The 25877-nt window shown below is 39.2% G+C and overlaps 2 protein-coding genes across 3 annotated transcripts in view; one reads left to right on the forward strand and one right to left on the reverse strand.

The window, feature by feature from the left end:
- The window catches only part of LOC5564282, a 33020-nt gene extending 9578 nt beyond the window's left edge, over positions 1–23442 (forward strand). For both annotated transcript variants that reach the window (XM_021852701.1, XM_021852700.1), the window contains exons 2-4: positions 1721–2182; positions 9471–11018; positions 22383–23442. In XM_021852701.1, the coding sequence (XP_021708393.1) occupies positions 1764–2182; positions 9471–11018; positions 22383–23133 (2718 nt within the window). In that variant the 5' untranslated portion in view covers positions 1721–1763 and the 3' untranslated portion in view covers positions 23134–23442. The remainder of the gene's footprint in view (positions 1–1720; positions 2183–9470; positions 11019–22382) is intronic.
- Positions 23443–23492: 50 nt separating this feature from the next.
- On the reverse strand, positions 23493–25667 carry LOC5564281 (AP-2 complex subunit sigma). Its single transcript, XM_001648577.2, has 3 exons — positions 25431–25667; positions 24758–25370; positions 23493–24362 (listed from the first exon to the last, which is right to left on the reverse strand). The coding sequence occupies exons 1-2, from the start codon at positions 25431–25433 to the stop codon at positions 24945–24947; spliced, it is 429 nt and encodes a 142-aa protein (XP_001648627.1). The 5' UTR covers positions 25434–25667; the 3' UTR covers positions 23493–24362; positions 24758–24944.
- Positions 25668–25877: the final 210 nt, after the last annotated feature.

Consider the following 25877-nt stretch of genomic DNA (forward strand, 5'->3'; position numbering starts at 1 on the left):
AACTCGATATCGAGATAACGAATATCGAATAAGGGACAATTGACTGTAACTTCAAATTTGCTAAGCTGGAACGCAAAGCCGAATTCAGAGCATTTCATAAACAACGTTTTGAGTTACCGCTTAAGTCGAAAATAGACAAAATTTAGAAACAAAGTAACTTTTAAATGAATATAGTTAGAGCAATATGCCATCTGCACAAATTTGCAATTCGAATGTTTCCAGAATAATGATATGAATTTTCTCGCAAAATGAGTACTTTTCAATAATTCAAAAGCTTGGATTCAAATGTTGTCATTTTTCAATTCAGTGAAATTCATGTTATTTCTGAGCTGTAGTAATAATTTCAGAACAATCAAACCACTGCGTACTTTCTTCTGTCCAATACTGTATGTGCCAGGTAAACTCCGTTTTCCACCTCAAGTGAAACGGTTTCTAGCGCTAGTTGTATCGAATTATTGTCCTTTTATTGCACCTGGACATCATTTCGAAAGTGGAGTACACCTGTGTCGATCCTTACCAATGTCAAACTTAGACTCGCTCCATATTACATCAGCTAAGCATGTTAGTCCATCAGCGGAGGTAGTAAAACAACGGTCGAAAGCATTTCGATTGCCCACAGCTACGCCTCTATTTCACCGGTTACACACCCCCAAGCTGCACCAGGAGACAGCTGGTGAACAAAGAAACCGTCCAGTCTGGAATCTGTCCGTTGACTTGCTTCGGAAGGGTCCATTCAACCAATCGTTCAGGAAAACCCGAACAGAGAAATGCAAATAACGTTAGAAACAGATCACTGCAATGTGAAAGCACGCGGCACACTAGTATAGCTTGCGTCTTCGAGTTGAACGCATCCCTTGTTGCGATCGAGTAGTGCATATCGTGCGTGATCTGCGAGATATCGAGGATCTGTTTAGGATAAGGCCGGTGACGCCGACCGCTAGACGAGAACGACGCCACCAACAAAGTGAGTTTTTTGCATTGCGTTTATTTTTAAAAGTCTTGCTCAGAGTTTTTTTCATAGAGAGAGAATTTTGAGCACGATTTTTTTTTAATTCTCTTACTGTGGTCTTCTGTAAGAGCTAACCCATATGAAAAGGTTGAAAAATGATTTATATGTTGTTGAGGATGTGTTTTGATGAAAAACTTACAGTGAAGTGTTCTATGTTGGACAGGTAATTATTAGCTTGACTAATCCTTGATCTGTGACAAAGTCCTTATGAATTCACTTAGGATTTTTGATGAATTCTTCATAGTAATTTTTTTTGTGAAAATCTTACTGACTTTAATGAATTCTTGACGTGATCCTTGAAGTTACACTAGCACTCTGTAGAAATTCCTAGAAGGAAGTTTTGAGTAATATCTCGAGACATACTTGTTGAAATTCCATATGAAATATGGAATATGACGAACCTCTGTATGAGTTCTTCTAGCTTCTAGGTACATGTTTTTTTGCAAAAAAAAAATCATATGGGATTTCCATCAAGAACTCCAGTGTTTTTCCCAGATATTCGTCCAGGAAAGAATACCTGAAGATTTACTTTCATGAATTCCTGGACCAATTTGTATTTCATGATATTCTTTCAAGTCAATTATTGACAGCCTACCCATATTTCGCGAAAAATCTTCTTTTGAATTTCATCACGAATGTCGTCGTATCTCTCACACCCAAAATTAATGCCTCCTAATTTTGGTTATTCCGTTCTTCACTCTCTCGTTTCAGCTCAAATTGAGCCGTTTCTGGCGTGTTCGAACTGTCCAATGCGATGGACACAAAACAAGGTGACAACGCCGGCGAAGAAAGTTCTTCCGCCGCGTCTCTGAGTGCAGAAGAGTTTGAGAGTTGGACGCTTGTAGACCGTTCGCCAAAGGCCGGTCATCTGAAAATGAAACCCGGAGAACCGGAAAAGGATCCCATCGACAAGGAGGAAGTGGAAGACGAAGAAGATGAAGAGGCAAGTGACGAGGAAGATGAGGAAAGTGGTTCATCGGAAGGGGAAGTCGAAGAGGATGACGACGACGAAGAGGACAAGAGTGGCAAACCAAGTGGCGTGGAACCAGTGAAAAATAAACCCAAACAAACTAAACGCGAATTGGGTGATGTTACCGAAGCACGTGATGAAGTCCGCGATGACGCTGGGGTTAACAGCAAGAAGAAACATGCCGGCAGCAACATTAGTCTACAGTAAGTACATTCCCACCTATCGCAGTCCCTGGCTTGGATCATTCGCTTGCGCTAAGCCATACTGCCATTTCCGTGCTCTTTGTGCGCGAGTTATTTTTGGAAAATTGGAACAAAGAGCAAAGTCAAGAGTTATGAGGCAATTTGCGACATTAGATTGCGAATATTGAAGGTGCATTCGCAGCACCTTTTCCAGGGCTGGTAACAGGACTGTTTTTAGAGGTTTGGTCACTATTTTATACAAGGCTCTAAACGAAATAATTTTACGCGACCTTTTATATCCAAAATTATTTCTCAAGTCACTTTTTTAACCTTTCCGCTAGCAGTGAACCCTGGTGCAAAGTTTTAAAAGTTCCAAAGACATATTTAGATACACTTACAGGCTCATGTGCCATTAGGCATTACGGAGCCGAATTCATTTCATGATTGTTCACAATATTATCTTTTTAACTTAGTAGTCTATGTTAGTTTGGGGAACCGAAGTACTCGCGGTTTGGCCGACGTTAAGTGTTACATAAAAAAAACAGTGGATGGGACTGGATTTGAGGTATTTTACGTTGGCGTTTAGACATTCAGCAGCATTGTGCTGATGTAGTTCTAGCTGCTCAGCAACTAATGGTGGACATGATGATCAACTGTAACGATACAACGAAACTAGTTTTCAGGGGGGAAACGAGGTGGATACTCGAACAAGTAGGGAGGACTAATGGACAATGTAAATAACAAATATTACTGTTGCTTCAACAATACAAAAACATTTTTGATGCGGACGAGATGTACAAAAGAAAAGTAAAAATGATAAACAAATCAAAGAATGATGGAGTATAACAGATATTCCAGCTTGCTTCAAAAAATCAAAAACGAACCAAGATTATGCATACCCAGAACATCTCTAATGTCTTCCTTGTCTAGTTTCGCTTGGACCCTGAGAGATTCACATCAATCGGATCTGGCAAAACCGTGTTCGGGGCAATCCCATACCACATGGTTGGCGTCTTGATAGCCTGCACTACAGCTGCAGCGATTGCTCTCTGTGAGTCCTATTCGTTAAAAATGTGAGCCTAGAGACTAGTGATTGGACATAAGGCGACACATTACCTTGATAAATTCTCGACTTGTGTCCAAACCCCTAAACCACGGTTTCTTCGATATCAGCGGGAGAATGGAATGTAACCACCTGCCCATGTCTCTCGCATCCCATTTTTGTTGCCAGCTGATCAAAGCGTGCTGACGAGCAATTGTAAAAAATAATCGTCGAAGCCGATTTGTCTGTCATAAATGTAGGCGCTATACCTTGGCGAGCGAGTCAGCTATCTCATTTCTCGATATAGAGCAATAAGAAGAGACACAGGCCAAGCTGATGGTATATGATTGCTTCAGGAAGGATCAGGAACTCCTTCCCAGATTCCACGAAGAAAATCTTGAATTGTTCTAATTCCAAGATTTCTTTTGCAATACTTATGGGGACTTCTCCTGGCATTCCTCTAGATTTTCTCCATTTATTCTCTGAAAATTGTTAAGAAGTTCCTCCACAGATATTGTTTTTAGGGACGCAACTACCTCCAGTAATTTCCACTAGGACAACTCTGAAAATTTTCCTAAATACTACCTCCAGAGATTTTTTACACTTTTTTTAACCGATTTCTCCAATATTTACTCTAGCGGATCTTGCAAAGACTCTGAAAGGAGTTTTTACACAGTTTTCGAAGAAATCCGGAGGGATTCCTGAATATATTTACTGTGGAATCTTTGAAGTAAATTCTAGGGTTATCCTTAGAAATACTTCAGATTGATTTTTTGGAGAAATAGCTAAGCTAAATTCTTGGAGGAATCAAAAAGGAATTTTTTAAAAGGATCACCAAATGAAATTCTCTTGAAATTTCCGAAATAATGCCTTAATAAATAAGTAGACACCCTACTACCTGAACAAATGGAAAACCTGGAATAATCAGGGAATATTATTCAACCTGGAGAAAAAAAAACTGGAACTCCCAGGGAATTTAGGCTACACTCAAGGAAGTTGTTTTGAAACAGTAATACATGGTAGAATATGGTACAATATGTCGTGTTCGTGACTCAAAATCTTTTCTAACTAAAAATTTCTATCAAACTGTTAGTTGATAATGATGATTTAATAGTTTTTAATGATTTTTATTTATTCAGCATAAAACATGTTTAGACTAGCGTTGGGCGATTTTGAATCGATGTTCCGAAAATCGATGTTTGCTTTCCGATTAATCGATTTTTTGAATCGATGTTTGGAGCATTCAAAATCAGATGAATCGATTCTCTTCATTCGATTCTTTGATTCGATTCATTTTGTTGAATTCGTGAAATATTTATTTATGAGTTTGTGGAAAAGAAACCATATTTTGAATTTATCTTGAAGTAGTAAGTCTGTTCGATTGATTTTCGAAACTTATTTGATTGAAAGATGTTGAAATCGAATTAGATGCATTTGGTTTCATTTCAAGCTTTATAAATTTTAATTTTCATCCGATTCGAATCGATTCGAAAACATCGATTCAAAGGATTCGATTAAATCGGTGAATCGATTCGGCAGTTCAAATGTGAATCGATTCAGTAACATCGATGTTCTGGACAAATTTGCCCAACGCTAGTTTAGACAAGGAAGTAGAACTTAAGATTGCCAAGTAGGTAAAGGCAAATACAGTTCCAGTTGGGTTCGTTCATAAGCATTTGCAACATAGTTGAAAACATTCCAATTTTTATGCAATTTTTTTTTCCGCCTGTTTGACAAAAATAATAAACTTTGTAGGAAAAGAGCATAGTTTACGATAGGTACAAAAATTAGTACGTTTCTAAGTTGAGCAGATATTTTTAAATTCTTGGTCACTATTTCAATGCAGGTCCCTTTTTTATTAAGGTCTTTAAAGTCGCTATTTTAATCAAAATGGTCGCTAAAGTCACTTTTCAATCTGCTTGTCATGAATCTTGGAGCAAAATTCTAGAGACTCTAGAGAAACCTTCAGAGACTACTACGCGACGGACGTGATACAAGTTCTTCATCTTACCTCTAGCAATACTACCATCAATTCAAGGGATGCTTAGAAGATTTTCTTCAGAATTTTGTCCATTAACCAACGCTTCTAAAAATTTATTCCAGTTTTTGAAAAAAAAACTGCGGGGATTTACACAGAGATTATGTACTCTGAAAACAAATCCTTTCCACTGATTTCCTTTTCCAATTTTCCACTGATTCCTTCTTATGAAAATAAAAACGTTTCGACATTTTTACAAGAAAGCCTACTATAATGTCTACGCCGATTTTTTCATTTATTGATCCACGATTACTCTCAAGAATTGTTCCAAAATCCTTCAACCATTGTTCGATGAAATCTGTTATAAACTTTTCCAAGAATTCCTCGATTGCTTTGACCTGGGAGAGTTCCTCCATACATTTCTCACGGCATTTCATCGAAATATTGTAGCTGCGGTTCAAGCATTTCTCTAATATTTTTTTTTGAAAACTCTATTCAAGGTTCACCATCAGTAAATACTATTTATTACAATTATACTTATTGCTCCGATCATTCATAGATATCTTTTTTAGGGATTCTGTTCGAATTTCTTTTAAAACGTCTCGTAAGACATTATTCAAAGATTCTAATGTTGTTTTTTTCGTTATCTTATTTCAAGTTTTCAAGAATTTCATCAAACATATAGAAGTTCTTTCGAAGATCCTTGTAGAAATTCATCAAGGCATACCTAGAACTCACACAACTTTCATCGAAGGTTACTATTTTCTTACAAAATACCTCGCGGATTTTAAAATTTTTCTCCAAAACAATCTGAAAAATTTCCTTGACATTTCGCAGACATCCCTGGATGAATCACTGGGAAAATTCTTTTAAGGCATTTAAAACATGGATTACTTAGAAAGTTCGTATACAATTTCATGTGAAAGAAATCTACAGTAAAAGGAGCAGGAATGTCGCGAGAAATTCAAAAAAGGTCTTAGAAATACTTCTAGAAAAAATGTCTGTTCAACTTCGGAATCGAACTCTCATGTCGCGGTTCCTGTTAGGTTTTCTGATATTCATTTCGTTTTGGTTCATGTTTGTTTGTTTTTTTTTTTCAAGCAAGAGGTTTCTAAAGTTCTTATTTTCAAGACGATCAGTCGCTTTCAGCCCTGATTTTTCCAAGATATCATGTAGGAAAAAATACAGAACGCTCTCTATTGAAATGTTATGTATGCATCACTGATGTTCATAAATCTGAATTCCATTTTCAGGGAAAGGCCATTTTTTCCTTAAGATCGAATAGACTGTTTTTTTCATATCTGATTTTGACGGTTAAAGGCACTGCCAGATCATTTCAGAACATTTTTGTTTTTCGTGGAAGTTTATAAAAAAATCATATATTTTTTGGATATTTTTTCTTGTGTAAACTACACACGTTTAAAACAAAACAAATATTATTTTTTATATTTGAAAATAAATTTTAAGTCATCTAAAATTAATTATTCTTCCATTTATGTATTTTGAAGAATTTCTTCAACCTGGAATTAAGTTTTTTAAATCCTGGAAAAAAAACTGGAAATATCAGGGAATTTTATTTATGTAAATTAGTAGACCCCTTGTTATGGGAACTTCAGTCAAATATATGAATTATTTTCAGATGAAATCAATGAAATAAATCATGATAAAATGCTACATTGAAACCAACAGTAATACTTGCCCCAAAATGAAATTCTAGAAATATTCTCAAAGAAATGACATGCGAATCATATAAAAAATCCTTACGAATATTCTTATTTCTAGGGATCGGGCCTGGTGTAGTAGTTAGAACTTACGCCGAGGACCTGGGATCGAATCCCATCCCCAAGATAGTCACTTGTGACAAAAAGGTGATGACTTCCTTCGGAAGGGAAGCCGATGGTCCCGAGATAAACTAGTCCAGGGCTAAAAATCTCGTTTCTATATGAATTCTAATTGTTTTCTGAGTTTCTAATCCTATGGGGTACTCCTGTTTGGCCTTTTTGGATCTCTTTCTAGTTGTGCAGGGTTGGTAGCAGGTCTTTTTTTAGATACATGGTCACTATTTTATTTGCAAGTCTCTGACTTTTTTCACAGTCAATTCTAGTGAAAAATTGTAAAGGATTCAGAGAAACCTTCAAAAAGTCTTACACAACTATCAAACAGGATCTACAAAAATTTCTTCTCTGATTTTTCGAGATAAAGCTTTGGAAGTTCTTCTCTATTGATCTATCCAGAAATGTCTACTTGAATAGTTTCAGGGACTGCTCCAGAAATCTCTTAAAAATTATCTGGACATTCCTCTTGTTCTTCAAGTAATTCATACAGAAATCTCTCCAGCGATTTCATGGGATGCTCAGAGAAGTTTGCTAATCAGTAAACCGAATTGCTGGTATTCAATGATCAGCAGCTTTCTATTAATACTCCGCTGTTTGAATTGTTGAATAAATCTATTCAGTAAAAAATATAGCAAAATTTAACTAAATTCAACGAAAAATATGTGTGTATGCATAATACATACTAATTCTACTACTTTCAGAAATTCTCACGGGGATTTTCCCAGAGATTATTCAAGTATTTCCTCCAGATGTTGTTCTATTAGTTCATTCATCGATTAATCCAGTTGTTACTTTAGGATATCATCCATAAATATCTGCAGGAGTTCTTTCAAGAAAATCTACAATGTTTTACGCAACTAGGGTTGTCATGTCTATTACGGCACAAACCAGCCGATGGCGTTGTGAAAAAAAAACCTGAAGTTCGTAGACACAAAAGGCAATTTGGAGAAATAAAATTGTGAAAATAATGGAATCGTTCTGGTGGGCTTCGATCCCATAACTCTCTATACGTATTAACCAACTACGTCACAGAACGGGTAACGATTCTGCAGCGCAATCGGCCAACCTGAAACCAAAGTCCGTCACGACCCCATATTCTCCTCCATAGTTTTTTTTTTTTTTTCATGAGGCCATCCATGGTTTCTGCAAGGAGTTTCTTAAAAAATCCTACAGGGAATATTCCAGAAAATCTATTAGGATTCAGGAACTCTTTTTTGGAATTAAATTCGACCAGGTATTCCTCATGAATTTTCTCCATAAATTACTCTAAGAACTTATCCAGCTTTTCATCCAGGGATAACTTTTTAAATAAAATCTCCATAAATGTTCAAAATTCCATTTAAAGTTTTACCCTACATTTAGCTATTATTCCAGCCATTCCCACACATTCTTTTATGAATTTCGTCCAATTTTTCTCATGGAATTGTTTCAGAAAATCCTGCACAATATTATGTAGATACTCGATTAAATATTTTTTAAATAATAATCCTAAAATTTATCTTCGAAATCCTTCAAAACTACTTCGAGAGTCAAGAAGTTCTTCCAGAGATCCTTGCATCAGTTTATTTGGAATTGGAAATATTTGGATGAAAGTTTCATCAGATTACTTCAGAATTTGTTTTAGAAGTACCCTAGTTTTTTTTTCAGAAATTACTCCATCCTTTTCAGAAAAACTATTCTGACAATTTCTTTGAAATTTCTCTGGAAGAATTCTTTGAGGACTTCCTTGTAAAATTTATCAAAAAATGTGTGGATGAATTCTGAAAAGAATCTCTATAGCAAACATTTTTGGAAGAAATCAGTGAAAACATCTCTGAGAAATTACTCGATGAATTTTAAAAACGTCCTGCACGGAAATCTTTGTCGAAATATTAGGGAAACCGATGGAAAAATCACGGAATGAATTCCTAGAAAGCTTAGGACTTTCTTAAGAAATTCTTGAAAGAAGTTTTGGAGGAATTCCTAAAAACAAATCTTGATAGAATCGATGGAGTAACTGCTGCACCTGAATTCATCTCTAATGAATTTGCTGGATCAATCATGAAAAAAATACATACACCTCCTATCTTCTGATTCCTGTTTGGTTCTCTGTTTGGTCTCTTTTTTAAGGCATGGTCTCTAAAGTTCGTATCTTTAAAACACTCAGTAGCTACCAGGCTTCTATTACTCGTTTCGGACTTTGCATTTAAAAGAATCCATCATCTTATTCTTTATATAACTCCACCAAATCTCATCAAAGACAATAAATTAAATGCTTATCAGCGGTCACCCGACATCCACGCGTGTTCCGTATTCCAAATTGTTGACCTAGACAATCTGTCGCACGAAGGGTACAACGGTTCTTACACAACGTGTTGAGTTTATTCTTGCTGCGGTTTCCTTATCTCACCGACTTATGAATGAATCTGTGTAACCACTAAACACGCTTATTTGATTTTGTCTTTCTCCGCACAGCTCTCATGACGAATGCTCTTCGGACGGTATTAGCGTGATAAGCGAAAGCGACGGCAGCGATCACGCGCGACTACATTTCAACAAACAATTCAAACTCGATCAGCTGCAACAATCCAGCGTACAGCTCACGCCCCCTCTTTCGCCGGAAACGGATGATGATCGCACAGAAGGACGATCTAAACGAAATAGGCAACTCAAGCGTAAGAAAAGTCAGGACGACGTTGACAATGCACTGGTTCCAGACGACGCGATCGTTCCATGGAGGCATGTCAATCGAACTTCGTTCGTTATATTTAGCATTGTCCTTACGGGGATAGCCGCTATCTTGGTTGGTAACTCGAGGATGTACGAGAACCGCGTCACTATTAACACTTTCGATCATGAGAAACGTCTCTCTGAACTGGAACTGGAGAATACCATCTTGAAGAATGAGATGAACAAGTTGAAGCATTTGTACACTCGATCGGAACTGGATGAGCAAGTTCAGCAGGCTGAATTTGAATGGATGCAAGCGATGGACCAGGAGATGCATGATCATTCTTCAACGGAACCGGAGCCCCAACCGGAGCCGGAACCATCGACATCCGCTCAACCGGAACCGGAGCAACCACAAATGCGAAGAGTTCCTCCCCAGGACGACAACGTTAGGCACAGAGTTGTGTGGTCAGGAGACGACGGGCAGCCTATGCTGATAGCCGACAAAGACTATGTGCTACCCGAATTCTGCTACAATAAAAACGCTGTTCAAGACGAACTGTTTTCCGAATACAGCTCCAAGTATTGCGACAGCAAACAGCGTAAGATTGATGCAAAACTTAAGAAAGCCGAGTACTATGCCGGCAAGCATAACAAGCACAAGCATCCCAGAGATTACAAACAGTACATCCACCCAACCCCAGAAGAAGTTGCTGAACATCAAAAGCAGGCCACAGCTCCTCCACCGAAAGTCCCATCTCTGTCCCCATTCGACTTCGACTACCTTAGCGCATTCGAAACGATAAAAGAGGAAGGATCAGTTATCCTTCAAAGCCTGACAGCCATCCTCGATCTTGACCCGGAACCAGAATTGCTACCACCCGTCCCAAGCGCGGGATACCTTGCGGACGATGAAGCTAGCAGCAGCACCAGTGCCAGCAGCGTTGGAAGCGCGCCATCGCAAAGCATCGAACAACCTTCCACCAGTTCCGCTCCGATCAACTGGGGCGACTATCCGCCGTGGGTTCGAGAAAAGTACGAAAACCAACCGGAAATGTACCGGAAGCTGCAGAACAAAGCTCCACTGCTGTGGGAATGGGAACGGAAGAAGAATCAGTTCTTGGACGAGGTTGGATTGAGTACGCTGGAGGAGGTAGATCGGAAAACCGAGGATGAACTGCGACAGCGGAGGGAGCAGTACGAAAAGGAGCGTGGCGGTCGTCGTCAGTCGGACGAGAGGGGAGGCGAGCAGCAGCAGTCGTACAAGCAGTACGACAAATATGACGAACGGAGGGCTAAAGAAGGGAAATACGATGAACGGAAGGAGTATCGTCCGCGGAACGGTGATGATCGGTGAGTACCTAGTCATTAATGGAAATCAGGGGCCTTGCATATACCATGTGGTGCCATGTGTATAATTTAGAAGGTGGTAGGAGCTACGAAAAAGTCCACGCCCTATATAAAACATTTTCTTGAACTGTGTTACCGTGACCTGCTCTAATTCCGTGTATTTGGGAATTATGTGGATTTTTAGCATATTATATTACAGCTAATGCTCGATAACTGGGTGCTATTTAACTGGGCTGCTTTTTAACTGGGTGCTCGCTAACTGGGCTGTAGCCCAGTTAAAAAACAGTTAAACGTCAAAAACTTCCACCATAGGCCTATTCACATGACGTCTCAAATCAGCTGATCGGGAAGCACTTTGACAGTTCTTCTATGAAAATGACAGGCCCGTGTTAGCACCGGTCCTCCACCGATGTAAACAAATGCATAGACGGATCTGTCACATGAAAAGGCCTATTCCGTAACTGACGAGGGGCGTGCAAATGCAAAATAAGGTTTCGGCATTATTTTTTTGATACAGTTTTTGTCGTAATTCTTTTCGGTGTTTTAGGAAGCGAGTCACCGAGGAAGATCCTACGCCATATTTTCTGGCGAGCGACTCGTGCGATCCACCTCCTCTCTCGAAATCGTCGATAATTTTAACTTTTTCCACCAACGTAAGGGTTTTTTGTTTCCGTTTGCGGTTGGTGCCCGGTGGGATGTCCATTTCAGGAACGAAAACTGTTTAATTCACCTCAAAATTTACAAGACGGTACGATTAAAACGCGAATTCAATGACGGAATGACACGAACACGACGCGATTCCAAAACCGAATGACGCCAACCAAAACTTTGCATCTAAGTCCCCCTCGATTTTTATTTGAATGTGTATGTGCGTTGGAATGGCAGTCCAGTTATCGAGCACTGCTCGCTAACTGGAAGGTTCTCTCAGCCCAGTTATCGAGCATAAGCTGTATTTATTTTTCTAAATGATTGTCACAAACGTTAGCACATTAAGTAGTATTTAGAAAGCCAAGACAAACTTGAACTAAAGTTGCACACACAAACAAACAAAAATGATGTTAGAATGTAATCGCCTGGTGCCAACACACGGTATTAAGGCACGGTTGCTTATGTGTTCCAACTACCGTGTTTTAGTTATAATTTCAAAATGGCGAAGTGAAATATATATATATTTTTATTTCCCGAATCAATCATGCAAACCTCAATACGTTGTTTAGTACGAAAGTTTTATTTTTGATGCACTTCGTTCATTCAATTGAGAGATGTTTCAAAGTGTGACCTGGCATTCGGGGTCAAATGCACGGTATTTGGAACATTGATATGTTTAACAACATCAACTGTAACTATGGTTGAATTTTGAAAATGGTTCAAATTAAATTTTTTATGCAAAGTATATAAAACGGTCTACTATATAAAGCATGAACGACTTGAAAATAATCATACGTTATTTTTATCTGATCGATTGAAACTTGAGTTTTTTTTAACCTCACGGTAATAGAGCATGTCACGGTATTGAGAACACCTTAGTTTTTTTTTCACCGGTTGATGAAAAAACAAGTTTTTTTATGATGAGTGTTTTTGCTTGCAATTGAAATTGGATGTGTTTGAGCTTGAACTTACACAGTCAACCAGTAAGTGATTTTCGATAGCGATAGCTTTTTTATAGTTGCTCGCTCAGTCTACCTAAAAGAACCATAAAATTTGGAATAATAAAATGTGGAATAATAATTCAGTCAACTCTCCCTTAAGGCCCAAACGCAATGGTAGCGGAACGGCAACGGAATGCGGAACCGGTTCGCCAGCGTGAACTACAACAAGCTTGTCGATTCAGTGTTGGTTCAATTTCATCCGTTGTCAGCTCAGTCGAGATGGTGTGATTCATACTGGCGAACCGGTTCCGCATTCCGTTGCCGTTCCGCTATCATTGCGTTTGGGCCTTTACTCGATATTCCGTATAGGCCTATTCACAAGACGTTTCCAATCAGCTGATCGGGAAGCTCTTTGACAGTTCTTGAATGGAAATGATAGCCTCGTGTTAGCACCGGTCCTCCACCGATGTAAACAAATGCATAAACGGACCTGTCACATGAAAAGGCCTATTTTGATGTCAAGATAGAGAACCAGCTAGTTTCCATAGCTAACTCGATGGTCCCTAGAATTCCGCTGGTTTTGTGTTCTGTAACACGACGGTCCCTTTAATATCGAGTTATGGAAAGTTGACTGTAAATTAATATTTCCTCTTCTATGTGATAGAGGTTGACACTTCTGCTTCCAGATGTTTTTAAGCGTCCACAAGCAAAGAGGTTTAAGGACATTTTGATCGGTTTTCAGTTTTGTAAAATCGAGCCTTCAACATTATTTTAGAAGTTTCTTCATCCACCAAATTTCAGAAGTATCAACATTTAATCTATAACTTTGAAAGAACCTAAAAAAAAATGAAGACCCACTGGTTTCTTTTCTGGACCTACATGTTATGTCGCTTATTTTTTCACTTCAAATTCTTCAAAAACATGTACAAAATCAATGAATATTTTGAAATAAGCGTAATAATGCGATGGGCCAAAACAGAAGCCATTAAATTAAAATGTATCCGTTACCTCACTGAGATTAACTGCTTGTCTTTGTTATGATTGTTATATTGATCTATCGGCTTAGATTATTCAGATCAACGTTTAATTTTTGTTCAAAATTCTGTATCACGTTGGATTTCCTAACATTCTATACTTGTGGTGCTCTGGCAGGAGTACACTGCGTACGTTATCAAGAATTTAATTCAAGGATTCGATCTACACAAAACAATCAAAATCTTTCTCACGAGATCCTGGGGATCCTTAGCTGGATCTAGAAGTTTCCTAACTGCTTCCTGGAGAAGCCTTTTGAAATCATGGGCTTTTCAAGTGGGCTTCTGGGACTTTTCAGCGGATTCTTAAGGATAATAAGTGGAATCTGGGGATTCTTAGCGGACTTCATGGGTTTCTTGCGGGATCCTTAGAATGTATAATTGGTTATTGGGGATACTGCGTGAAACCTAGTGATACCAAGTTAAACCTGAGGTTTATAAGGCGTTCTTTTAATTCCTAGTGGGATACTGTGTATTTCTAGTTATATGTCGAGTATTTCTGGCAAAATCTTAAGGATTTTGAATAGGTTTCTTGCGGAATTTGGAGATTGCAAGCCTGGAAATAGAAGACATCTAAAAATTTCTATCGGAGAGAAATCTTATGGTTAAACATCTCGGAATCCAAAGATGGCCGGCTTGTGACCCTACTCGCGTTTTCAATGGCACTAAACTGGAAAAATAGTAGGCATACGTTCATGATCTTCTTATTTTAAGCTTTCTGCTAGTGCACAAAGCCAAAATAAAAAGTGCACTGTTGTTAGATGCTTCCTTCGCGAGATTAGTGCCTTCGAAGTTTTAGCGCAATCTTAGAAGTTAGATTCCAAACTGTTTCACCTTAAGCATCTAAGCGACAGCCTTAGAATTCCAAGTGAGCTCTTGGGCATATGTCAATTCCTATCGGAATCCTAAGCAAGTTTCTAATAATTGTAGGCGGGATCCTGTGGATTCCTAGCGAGATGCTTCAGAGTCCTAGGATCCTGTGGATTTCTTACGAGCACCTGAAGATTCATATCGAGCTCTTCGGATTCCATAGCGAAATCCTGTCAATTTCGATTGATTTCATATAATAGGTTTATGACACATAGCTCATCTTTCAAAACACATATAAAACTCATTCAAAATTAAAATGATAAGAAGCTTATTTATCTATTCTACGAAATCACGGGTCGCATTTATGGATCATGAGGACTTCATTCCGCAAGTCGTATGATGAGCACCACTATTCTATACTATTTTCAAATCATTTACCTATGAATTTCAGAACCATATTGTGATGTTTCACGAAATAAACATATATTTAACGCACAAATTCTGATGATTACAAGTTTATTCTCTGATTGCACAACTAGCCAAGAACGCGGACGTTATAACAATGACGCGCTATTTTTCTCTCCTCTCTTCTTCTTCATTTCAAGGTACTTGTACGCTGCTCGTTGGCAGCCCTGTTCTTACACTGATACAAATATCACACCCTCACACTAAGCTTCTTGTTAGATAATGAATCTAGTAAATTGCATCTGAAATCATTCAAATAGATGTATGTTATTACTTTTTAAAAATTTTTCCCGCTTCATCCCTCAATCTCCAGTTTCCTCTCTCGAATCCTGCCACCTCCAAACCCTCCATACTATCGTCCGAAATAATATCTTCCGACTGAATGACTGATTCGTCCAGGGCTTTGCGGATATTTTCTTCCCCCGTGGTAGTATTGTTGGCATTAACCATCGTTTCAGACACACTAACAAACAAATCAGTTTCTCCGGCCGACTGACTTTCTGAACCACTACTTGAACTTACTTCCCCACTTTTTCCCTCAACTTGCCTCACCTTATCAGCTTCTGCTGCTTTTACGGGAGAAGAATAAGATGTTGGTGAAAAAATTTCGACAGAAGTATCTCCCACATTCTCCTCTTGTTGTGTTTCTTCAACCATGTCCTTATTAAAAGTTCTCTTCACTGGTATCAATCTGCTATCACATCGTGGTAGGCTGGGAACCAACCGTGCTATGTCATTTTCAACATCATTTTCGCGTGAGTCCTTTCGAATTTGGTCCAAGTGTCGCTTGATCATTCTTCCAGAGATTTTTAAACGTACACGGTAGCTGCGGTCTCCGAGTATCTCATCAACAACTGCTGGTGTCCACGCTTCCTTATTAGGATTAGTGTAATCCTTCACCACAACTTTGTCTCCAACTTTAAAGGTGAGTTTCCTCGTACCATGATGATGCTTCATCTGCATTTTTTGCTTTTGAAACAGATTCTCTTTCGCAGATTTTTCTTCTTGTGTTTCTGGTTTCTTACATGGATTCATAATGTCCAAGGAACTTCGAATATCTCTTCCCAACATCATGTGCGCCGGCGATAATCCCGTAGAGCAATGTATAGCCTTCCTATATCCCAACAGTAAATTTGCTATAATGCTATGAACGCTTTTGTTTTGATCATATAAGCATTTCATGAGAGACGATTTTAAAGTTTTTACCATATTTTCAGCTTCTCCATTAGTTGCAGGATGTCCTGGACTTGTCAACTTATGTTGAATTCCGTTAGCAGCCAGAAACTTTTGCACATCTCCCGAAACAAACTGAGAACCATTGTCGCTAACCAACTCATCGAAAATACCAAACCTTGATATGCACTCTGTCAGCTTTTCGAGGACGAACTGGGCTGTACAAGATTTTGTAACATAAACCTCTACCCATTTTGAAAGAGCATCAATGACAATCAAATAATATAAACCCTTAACAGGACCTGCAAAATCAACATGAACCCTACTCCAGACTTTGTCAGGAGGTCGCCATGGAATCAACTCTGATTTTGGCGGTGAAGGACTTTGCATAAGACATGCCGAACAATTTTGGGAAAATTTTTCAATATCGTTGTCAATCCCCGGCCACCATACGCAGGAACGTGCCACGCTTTTAGTTTTCACTATTCCAAGATGCGATTGGTGAATCTTCATCAAGACTTGGTTCCTCAACTTGACTGGCACTACGACCCTGCATCCGCGCATAACAACACCCTTTTCCAACGAGAGTTCATTGATGAATTTCATATAAGGACTTCCTTGTAACGACTGATCACTGTTCGTTCCTCTCAACAATTGTATCACTGGACTCAGTTGCTCATCTTTAATGGATTCCTCGGCCAAAATCGAAACATCAACTAATCCACATTGATCGGTGTTGATAAAATTCAAATAAGAATCCTCTTCTTTCCAGATTTTCCAAGATTCGACCGGGAACCGCGATGGAAAATCAGCGATATTTGACTGAGATCTGACATGCCCAATGTCGTAGCTAAATCCTGACAGAAAGTGGGCCCATCTTTGCATTCTACTGGCAGCTATCGCTGGGATTCCTTTCTTCGGACTGAAAATGCTCAATAACGGTTTATGATCCGTTCGTATGCAAAAATGATTACCGGCCAGATACTGATAAAATTTATTTACGCCATACACTATTGCCAGAGCCTCTCGATCAATAACGCTATAATTTACTTCTGACGAGTGTAAGATCCGAGAAGCAAATGCTACCGGTCTCTCCACATTTCCTTCCATCTGGCTCAATACTGCAGAAATTCCTTTGTTAGAAGAGTCACACGTTAAAAAAAGGTCCGCTGCTGGATTGAAATGTGCTAAAGTGACGTCTTTACAGATTTCATGCTTAATTTTATGAAAAGCTTGTTTGCATTCCTCTGTCCATTCAAATTTCGCTCCTTTGCGTAGCAGACTATACAGCGGGCTCATAATATCCGCCAGACCATTTATGAACTTCGCATAATAATTTACGAGCCCAGCAAAAGCTCTTACTTCCGTCACATTTTGTGGCTCGGGTGCATCACGTATTGCTGAAATCCTCTCGTCTGTTTTTTGCAAACCGTCTTCCGTGATCACGTATCCAACGAACGTCACCTTATCCTTGAAAAACTGACACTTTTCCTTGTTTAATTTCAGCCCCGCTTTCTCAAGAATGTTGAATACTTGCTCCAGACGTTTCAAATGTTCTTCGTATGTTGCTCCCGTAATAAGTACGTCGTCTAAAAAATTAGACACCCCCTCTACCCCACATAACAGTTTCTCTATTTCGCGCTGCACAATTCCCGATGCTGGCTTCACACCAAATGGTAACCGATTCATACGATACACACCTTGGGTGGTAGAAATTGCACACATTTCTTTAGAGCGATCATCTAACTCGAACTGGTTGTACGCTTTAGACAAGTCTAACTTAGAAAATTTGCGGCCACCGTTCAACCTTACGAAAATATCTTCAGCCGTGGGTAACGGATGCTTAACGTCCTTCAAATAACTGTTCAATGTCACTTTATAGTCCCCACACAACCTGATACTCGAATCCGGTTTTACTACCGGTACCAACGGTGTACCCCAGTCACTACTGTCACACTTACTAATTATTCCGTCTTTTTCCATTTTGTCAAGCTCGATCGCTACTTGCTCTCGAAATTTGAAGGGTACCTGCCTCGGCTTTTTGAACGTTGGTGTAGCATCCGGCGTTAGTTCCAAACTAATTTTTCCATAAGCATAATGGCCCAACCCATTTGAGAATAATTTTTCGTGTTCACTTAGGATTTTCGTCAATTCAGCTTCATGTCCCAGCGCAACATTATGCACGACGGTCAATTGCATATTAAACGCTTTCATAAAATTCTTGCCAAGTAATGGTGGTCCACGTTCATTCACTACGGCGAACAAAATTTGTCTCTTCTTTCCACTGTACACTAATGGAAGAACCACAATCCCAACAGCTCCCATTTTCTCCCCCGAATACAACTGCAGTTGCAAATCCGACTTCTCCAAAGGCCACCTAGCCAACCTCTTCCTGTAGAACTCTTCAGATACCACACAAAGCCCTGCTCCCGAATCAAGTTCCATTGTGAAAGTGTCCTCGCCTATCATAACATCAATTTTGAACCAATCTTTTGCCCTATCGTGATCTGATAATCTGTACAAACTAAAAGTATTGCACTTACTTATGTAATTTTGTTGGAAATCCACTTGCCGATTACCACCATCTTGTGAAGTCGTCGATTGCTCTGCCGCCAGATAGAAGTTTCGTTGATACTCACATGCCGCTTGAAGATGCCCTTTCTTGTTGCACTTCTTACATACGTACTCTTTGAATCTGCAGTCTCGTCGATAATGCCCCGTCTTGTAGCACGCCAAACATTTTCCTCTCAAAGAATCCATCCGTCGTTCTGCTCTCTCGCCACTAGCCTTCGTGTTTCCCTGCGTTTTGTTTTTGACGAACATCAGTTGAACCGCTGTATCGTCCGATTCATACTTCAGCGCTAACTCCTGTGCCTTTTCCAACGTCAACTTCTCGTCCTCCTCGCAAACTCGATCGTACGCCTTGCCGTCCAGTCCGTCCACAAATTTATTTACGAGGTTATGTACAAGCGCATCCCCGAACTTACAATTTGTCGCCAGATTCTTAATTCGCACTATCCACTGATTAACTGTCTCATGTCCATTTTCGTGTCGCCTTGCTCGGAAAAACATTCTACGCTCCTTGTGAACCACGACGGGGGGCGTAAAATGCGTCGTCAATATCTCGCACAAGTCGCCATAACTTTTATCTTTTGGCTGATCCGGTGTGCACAGGTCCCTCAGAAGTTTGTAGGTTTTCGGGCTCAGATGATTGATCAAAACCGATTTCTTCATATCATCACCCACTTTCGTTGACACAAAAAACTGTTCTATGAAAAATCGTATAAAACGCTTAGTCAATACTCTGTTATGAAAAATACTACAATTATTGTGTACAGCAATTGCTACACATATTTCAAAGGAGCCATACAAAACATGATTGAGGGAATGTCCGATTCTTGAATAAAGGTCATTTAGGGGGAGATCCCCCAGTACCTGACACTTGAGCAATCAAATTCATAATAAAAAAAATTGATTTATGTGTTCTAGTATCAAATTGGCCATAAAAGGTGGCTCCCAGTACCGGACAAAATCTATAAATGATGCTATTTTTATAAATTTGTACATCATCGATGTTTTTTACTCCAGGAAAAGTGTTTCATAGTCAATTTAATGAATTAGTAACATTTATGATGAAAAATAACACATTTAACGATGTTGTTCTGAATGTCCATTCTTCTTATTTTTATTGCATGTTTGATACCATGATCGACGGCATCCATGAAAATAAAATGTATTTTAAGACACTGGTGGAAAAATTCCCTGGGTTGGAATTATATTTTTCAGAGAGCGATGATTTTAGATATTTGATTGCTGCATTTTGTAGTGTTGATTAGAGGTTGCATGAACTCAAAAACATTGGCAAAGTTTTTATTATAATCAGATTTTTTTGTAGTCTGATTTAGTGATCCTATTCAAACTTCTGCAGAATACGGTTATCATTCATTGAAATCATTTATACTCCAGGACAAGGATGGAAAAAAAATCGTTTCTAGCGATCAACAACACAGTATTGGAATAATCTAAGAGGGCCGTTACTCTCGCAGCAGCATGATTTCAACACCTCATTACGCGCGCATAGAGCAGATATATGGAGCATTCGATGTACTGTTTATCATGGGACAAAGGGTTTATCGGATATTGTTACAAGTAGCGATCAACTTGAATCATGCCGCATTCGCGCTATTATTGATCGCTCAACCAATGTCCGAATGATTTCAGAATCACAAACAGCATATATGGAGGTAGATCATTAGGTAAAAGTGGAAAAATCCTCTAAATCATTAAACTTTTGCTCGCGAACAGTTAATCGCTTGCGCACGTGCAACACGATGCATTATTCGCGGAGCGTAATTTGTTGTGATAACTTGACGACAAAAAGTCAATCGTTGTTGCTATGATCACAGGATAAAGAACAACGCGAGGCACCATGGATTTTGTCATGATCACTAGATTTCCATCCTTGCTCCAGGAACATATAATTTCAAGCTGGCGAGAAAATTACAAACTGAGGGTGGGTTAGGAGCACAATCAGACCCTTGAATGTGCAATGTGGGTGTGTATATGGGAAATTCCATTGACGGTTTGTAATCTTCTACGAGGTTTCGAGACCCAACAGGGCGCGTGCACCGGGTTGCGGATAGAAGCAAAGGGCGATCAGTAGCATCCACTCAAAGAATAAGACAAGATGCCCTTCTTTGATTAGGTGATATTATGTGATCTCCTATGGTGTTGTAGTACTATAAAGTGTTTCACTCTCTGAGAATTCTGGCCTTGATATTAACATTTCAATTTCAAAATAATGAAAAAATCATGCTTAATAAACACATAGCACTTTCACTGTAGTGTATCTGATTTATCAATTATCTAAATTTGACAAGATTTTGAAGAAAATCAATGAGTGAAAGAGCTACTTATTAAATAGGCCACATCAGCTAAGTCCATACATATACAAATGATAGGCATAGGGTCATGGCGAGCGTTTGGTATAGTTGATTCTTATCTAACGGGGGTATTACAAAACCACGCGGACAATTTCGAAACAAATCATTTCTATACATCGGTCTTATTAACCGGAAGGCTGAGCTATGCTATAAAACCATTCCTTAGAATATATTCATTAGTACCGTCATGTAACAAACGTAACGCAAGAGTGGGAGTGGTTAGGCTCTGCGTTACATTCATTGTTCGCGTTTGACAATGGGGACATTAAGGTCAAGATGAACCGAGGCCGGGCTTCAGTTCTGTGGGCACAGATCTGGAGAGTCGAACAGCCACTCAGACTGTAGGCTTGGTCGGTTGGTCTCTCGCTGGTGAGCAGTCAATCAGGGATTCAACGTGAGTGGTTGTCTGGTTCTTTAGGTTTGTGCTCTTGTGGGATTGAGATTTGACCTCGATTTATCTTCACCTTAAATTGACTTCAAAGACCTTGGGAGACACAAATCATTTCTGGGGTTCAACAATAGTTATACAGGTAGTTTGATTTTTTAGGCATTTGGAAGACATTGAGGATTTAATTCCTGTAACGACAAACAATAATTAAGATATACATAATCTGACAAAAAATAATTTGGGATTATTATACAAATGGCATGACAGAGTACAACAAAGACATTCAACAAATCTTCAATACACTTAGTTTCGATGAATAGTTACGCAATGATTGATTGATTGCTTTACTACTTCTTTCACTACATAAGTTGATGCTTTTAATTTAGCATCTCTCATGTTGCTATTCTAAGATTTTTTGTTTAATTATTAGATTTGATCAGTAGTTTTTATATATTTTTTTCAAATTTGCTCGTAGGCTCTAAAATAATCAATAGAATTGTTTGACCTACGGATTCATTACATTTTGCAGCATTATTAGCATTATTGTGTCAAGTCTATCCTATTTACCTAACACCCAAGCCAATCCTATTTTCCTTCTCCCATGGCGTTTGCGTGGTCAGCATAGACTATTCAGCCATTACCCCTCCTATCATCGGCTTTGGATTGACTTGCGCTCTTAATGCCCCACCAAACGCTGCAAAATGAAAATGAAATGAAACACTCGTGGAAAAATTATAAATTATAAAAAAAAATATATTATATAACAAATCAAGCTGTCTGAAACTGGAGGATAGAAGGTGTTTGGCCAAAATTAACTCAAATAAGATACAAAAATCTTGACTTTCTTGATCGGGTTAGCCCAAGTTATTCGTAGCTTTATAACAGTAGGTACTGCGATTAAATTTAGTAAAACTCATTACTGCTTACTTAAACTAATTAAATTTCAATGATAATTGCCTTTTCAACAGATCACACGAGCACAAGGACCACCATAAGCACCACAAGGAATGGAAGGACAAAGAGTGGCGCAATGGCGACAAGAGTCGCGAGTTCCAAGAAAAGCAACGTCGCGATGATCAACGACAACCAGACTTCGAAACACCTTCAACTTCCCGGGAAGGATCGGGTCAGAAGCAGCAGTACAAGGCTAACGGTAGTGGACACGACAGCGGTGAAAGCAGAGAAGTATCTTCCGGTGATCGCGATCCTCGTTACAAGAACAAACACGACTATCGCAAAAACGGTGACCACAGTAAGTATCGCAAAGACAGTGACGAGTGGAAGGACCACAAAAAGAATGGAGATCGGTACCCAAAACGCCGCGATAGTGACGAACGCGGTGGTTCCGGAGAGGGCTCCCATCCGAAATTGCATCATCAGGATGAGCACAAGAAGCCATACAAATCATCCAAAGAAGAATACCATCACGATAGGAAGTACGATGAGAAGAAACCCTATCACGATCGTAGTGGCGAAGACGATGATGATGATGATGACGACGACGATGATGATGATGATCATTATAAGCGTCGTCATCATGATAAGCATTACCGTAACGGAGATGATTATCGTAAGCACGAAAAGAAGGAATGGCACGATAAGCGACACAAGCACAAGAAGGGTGATCACTGGAACAAGCACGAGGATAAAAAATGGCACGATCGTGATCGAGAACATCACCATCAGTCGAAGGAAAGCAAGGAAAGGCGACGGCGATAGGCGTCTAGAAATTTTATGTGTGATTGAGATTTACGAAATTTTAGTTTAGATTTGCCACTACAAGAAATGGCAACAACCGATGTTTTAAACAGAAGGAGGCGAGTTCGAAAATGGATAAGGAGTGTTATATTAATAGTGATATACAAAACTATTTTGCAACCAAATATAACGTAGAATATTTACCTTTAGTAGCGAACAAGCGTTAGCCAAACGGTAGCTTTACAATGTGACATTAAATTATGAACAGGTCATTCTACTTTAAAACCGACGCTAAACGCATAACGAAATACAATCGCTTTCAAACTACTAGTAGATGCTTCGTTGCTGTTTTAATGGGAAAGAAAACTCCTAATTTCTTATTGCATATGTTTTATTATTCGCTAATAAATCTTTACACAGTAATAAGATACACGATTACGAGTACTGTAATAACGTTTACGATCAAGATGTTGATTTTGTTTTTAAGTTCTCCGCGTTGCGTCGTTCCCGCGTTCTTCACAATCGCATTTTACTGTCTAATTTTGCTTTTCGAATACAATATTAACATTAGAGATTATTTTGGGGGCTATTAGTCCTCAATGCTCTGACACGTTTGGTACACTTGATTAATTCAAATGACTTGGTTCTTCAAGAACGCTGATTTGTAAAGTTCTTTGAGGACTAATAGACCACTTACTATGTTTGTATGACACACATCGGGCGAAAGCTTTCCTGTTACCGTGTCATCGTAGCCGTGACTATACAACGTGTTTGTGTGTATCCTTTTGTGTGTTTTTTATGTCTTAATAGTCGATTACTTCTATGAATAATACCAACAATATCTTTGCCTTCCCTCCATTATTGGAACTTTTGAAACGAACGCGACCTTATGGCAAATTAAACATTCGGAAAAACTATCAGCACTATGTCGAGTCAATTACTAACGAACTTGAATATACATAATTATTTTTCCATCTTTCGTGTAACAAGGAATGCAGTGAGTTGCGCAGAAAATAAGGGAGGAAAACAAAAATTAACTTAACCATCTTCTTTGGACCCATGGATCTACGTGTACGTACCGAGTGCACCGCGAGGGCCTCAGTGCACCGAATCTAAGAGTATGAGTTACACTTTTGTCAGAATTTTGCTTGTAACGTAACGGCAGTTTCGAAGCTCTTGAATCCTGCTACTGATGTGGCAAAACACGATTGTGATGAGATTCACTTGCTAGGAGCAAATGTCAAGGTTTTCTGAAAGTAGAATTGACTCTTTAATAAATCCCCAAGTACTGTGCTATACTAGACCGTTATCATAAAACAAAATTGTCCATCAAAACTAAGTATACAGGGCTCGATTTCTGAGGTAATTCTGCACCTCTGGACCCATTTTTAAAAGAATTCACTCCTTCGACGCAACGAAGCAACTCACTTTTTGGACTATGCAAAGCGCACTCACCAATAGGTATTGTATTATGTTGTTAAAGTTTTAAAAATACTCTTGATTTTTGAAAAATATCTAGTATTTGGGCAGAGACTGTCCAGCCTTGCACGACTCTTCTTTACTATGCTTTGATGGACTTTCTCATTTTACAATAATGGTCTAGCACGGCACCATCCCATGAATCACAGCTTCACCTTCAACTTACCTCTTAGTAATAGGTGGATACTCCCGATATCCAGTTCCAATCGGGTGACCCCGAAACGTAATATTGCATAGATAGAGGCTTACTAGGAGTTTCGATAAAATATATATAAAAAAGCACTAATCTGCTTTCCAGCCAACAGAAAAGTAAATGAAAATCCGTCCACCGCTTCTCCGAGAGAGTACCCATCCTATTCGAGCGAGTTGAGCGTCAGCAGCTGTTTCAGCACCTTGGTCTGGGACGTCTCCCGGATTTCCCCGGCCAGGAACATTTCGTCCACCACCGTGTAGACCTTGTAGAAGTTGAACACCAAATCGAGCTCGCACACGTTGTGGAAGTACTCGTTCAGCACCTCGACAAAGTTGTGTATCGCCTCCAGGTAGCACAGGTTATTGTCGTTCACGTCCACGCAAATGCAGAAATACAACCCGGCGTACCTCCGGTAGACGATCTTGAAGTTCCGGAACTCGACAAAGTTTGTGTGCTTGGCGTCGCGAACCGTCACGACGGCGTGCACCTCTTCGATCAGTTTCTGCTTCTCGTCGTCATCGAAGTTCATGTACCACTTGGCCAACCGAGTCTTCCCGGCACGGTTCTGAATCAGGATGAAGCGAATCTGCAAAATAAAATTGCGAGATGACATCAACAAATTTCCTCCCGATCAAAACAAACTCACCATTTTCGATGTCTTCTGCCAACGGTGGAACGGTTCCCAAAGGCTTCTCGATTACGGCACAACCCGGGCACTTCAAGCGGATTCTAACGCTAAACTTTTAGCTTTTCAAGGACCTCAAAAATTGATTATCAGCCGAAAGGGAAATTTCTTCGCAACTGGATGACTTTTTTTCACTTTTTGCTTCCACCTCAGAGATTGGATCGAAAAGATAAAAAGTGACAGAACCGATAATTTTTACGCCCACTTTCCACTGCCAACATTGCGGAAAATAAAATAAGACAAAAAATGAGGGTAGGCGTTTCTTACACGAAGAATCTTTTTAACCTAAATTTAAGTTAATTATACCCAAAATTATATTATAAACATTATTCTTTCAACCCAAAAAAAATAAAGATTTGCTATACCACACTGAGGGAAAAGGACTATCGAAATACATAACAACCCCTT

This window comes from Aedes aegypti, chromosome 3 (assembly GCF_002204515.2).
Source record: "Aedes aegypti strain LVP_AGWG chromosome 3, AaegL5.0 Primary Assembly, whole genome shotgun sequence".
NCBI lineage: Eukaryota > Metazoa > Arthropoda > Insecta > Diptera > Culicidae > Aedes > Aedes aegypti.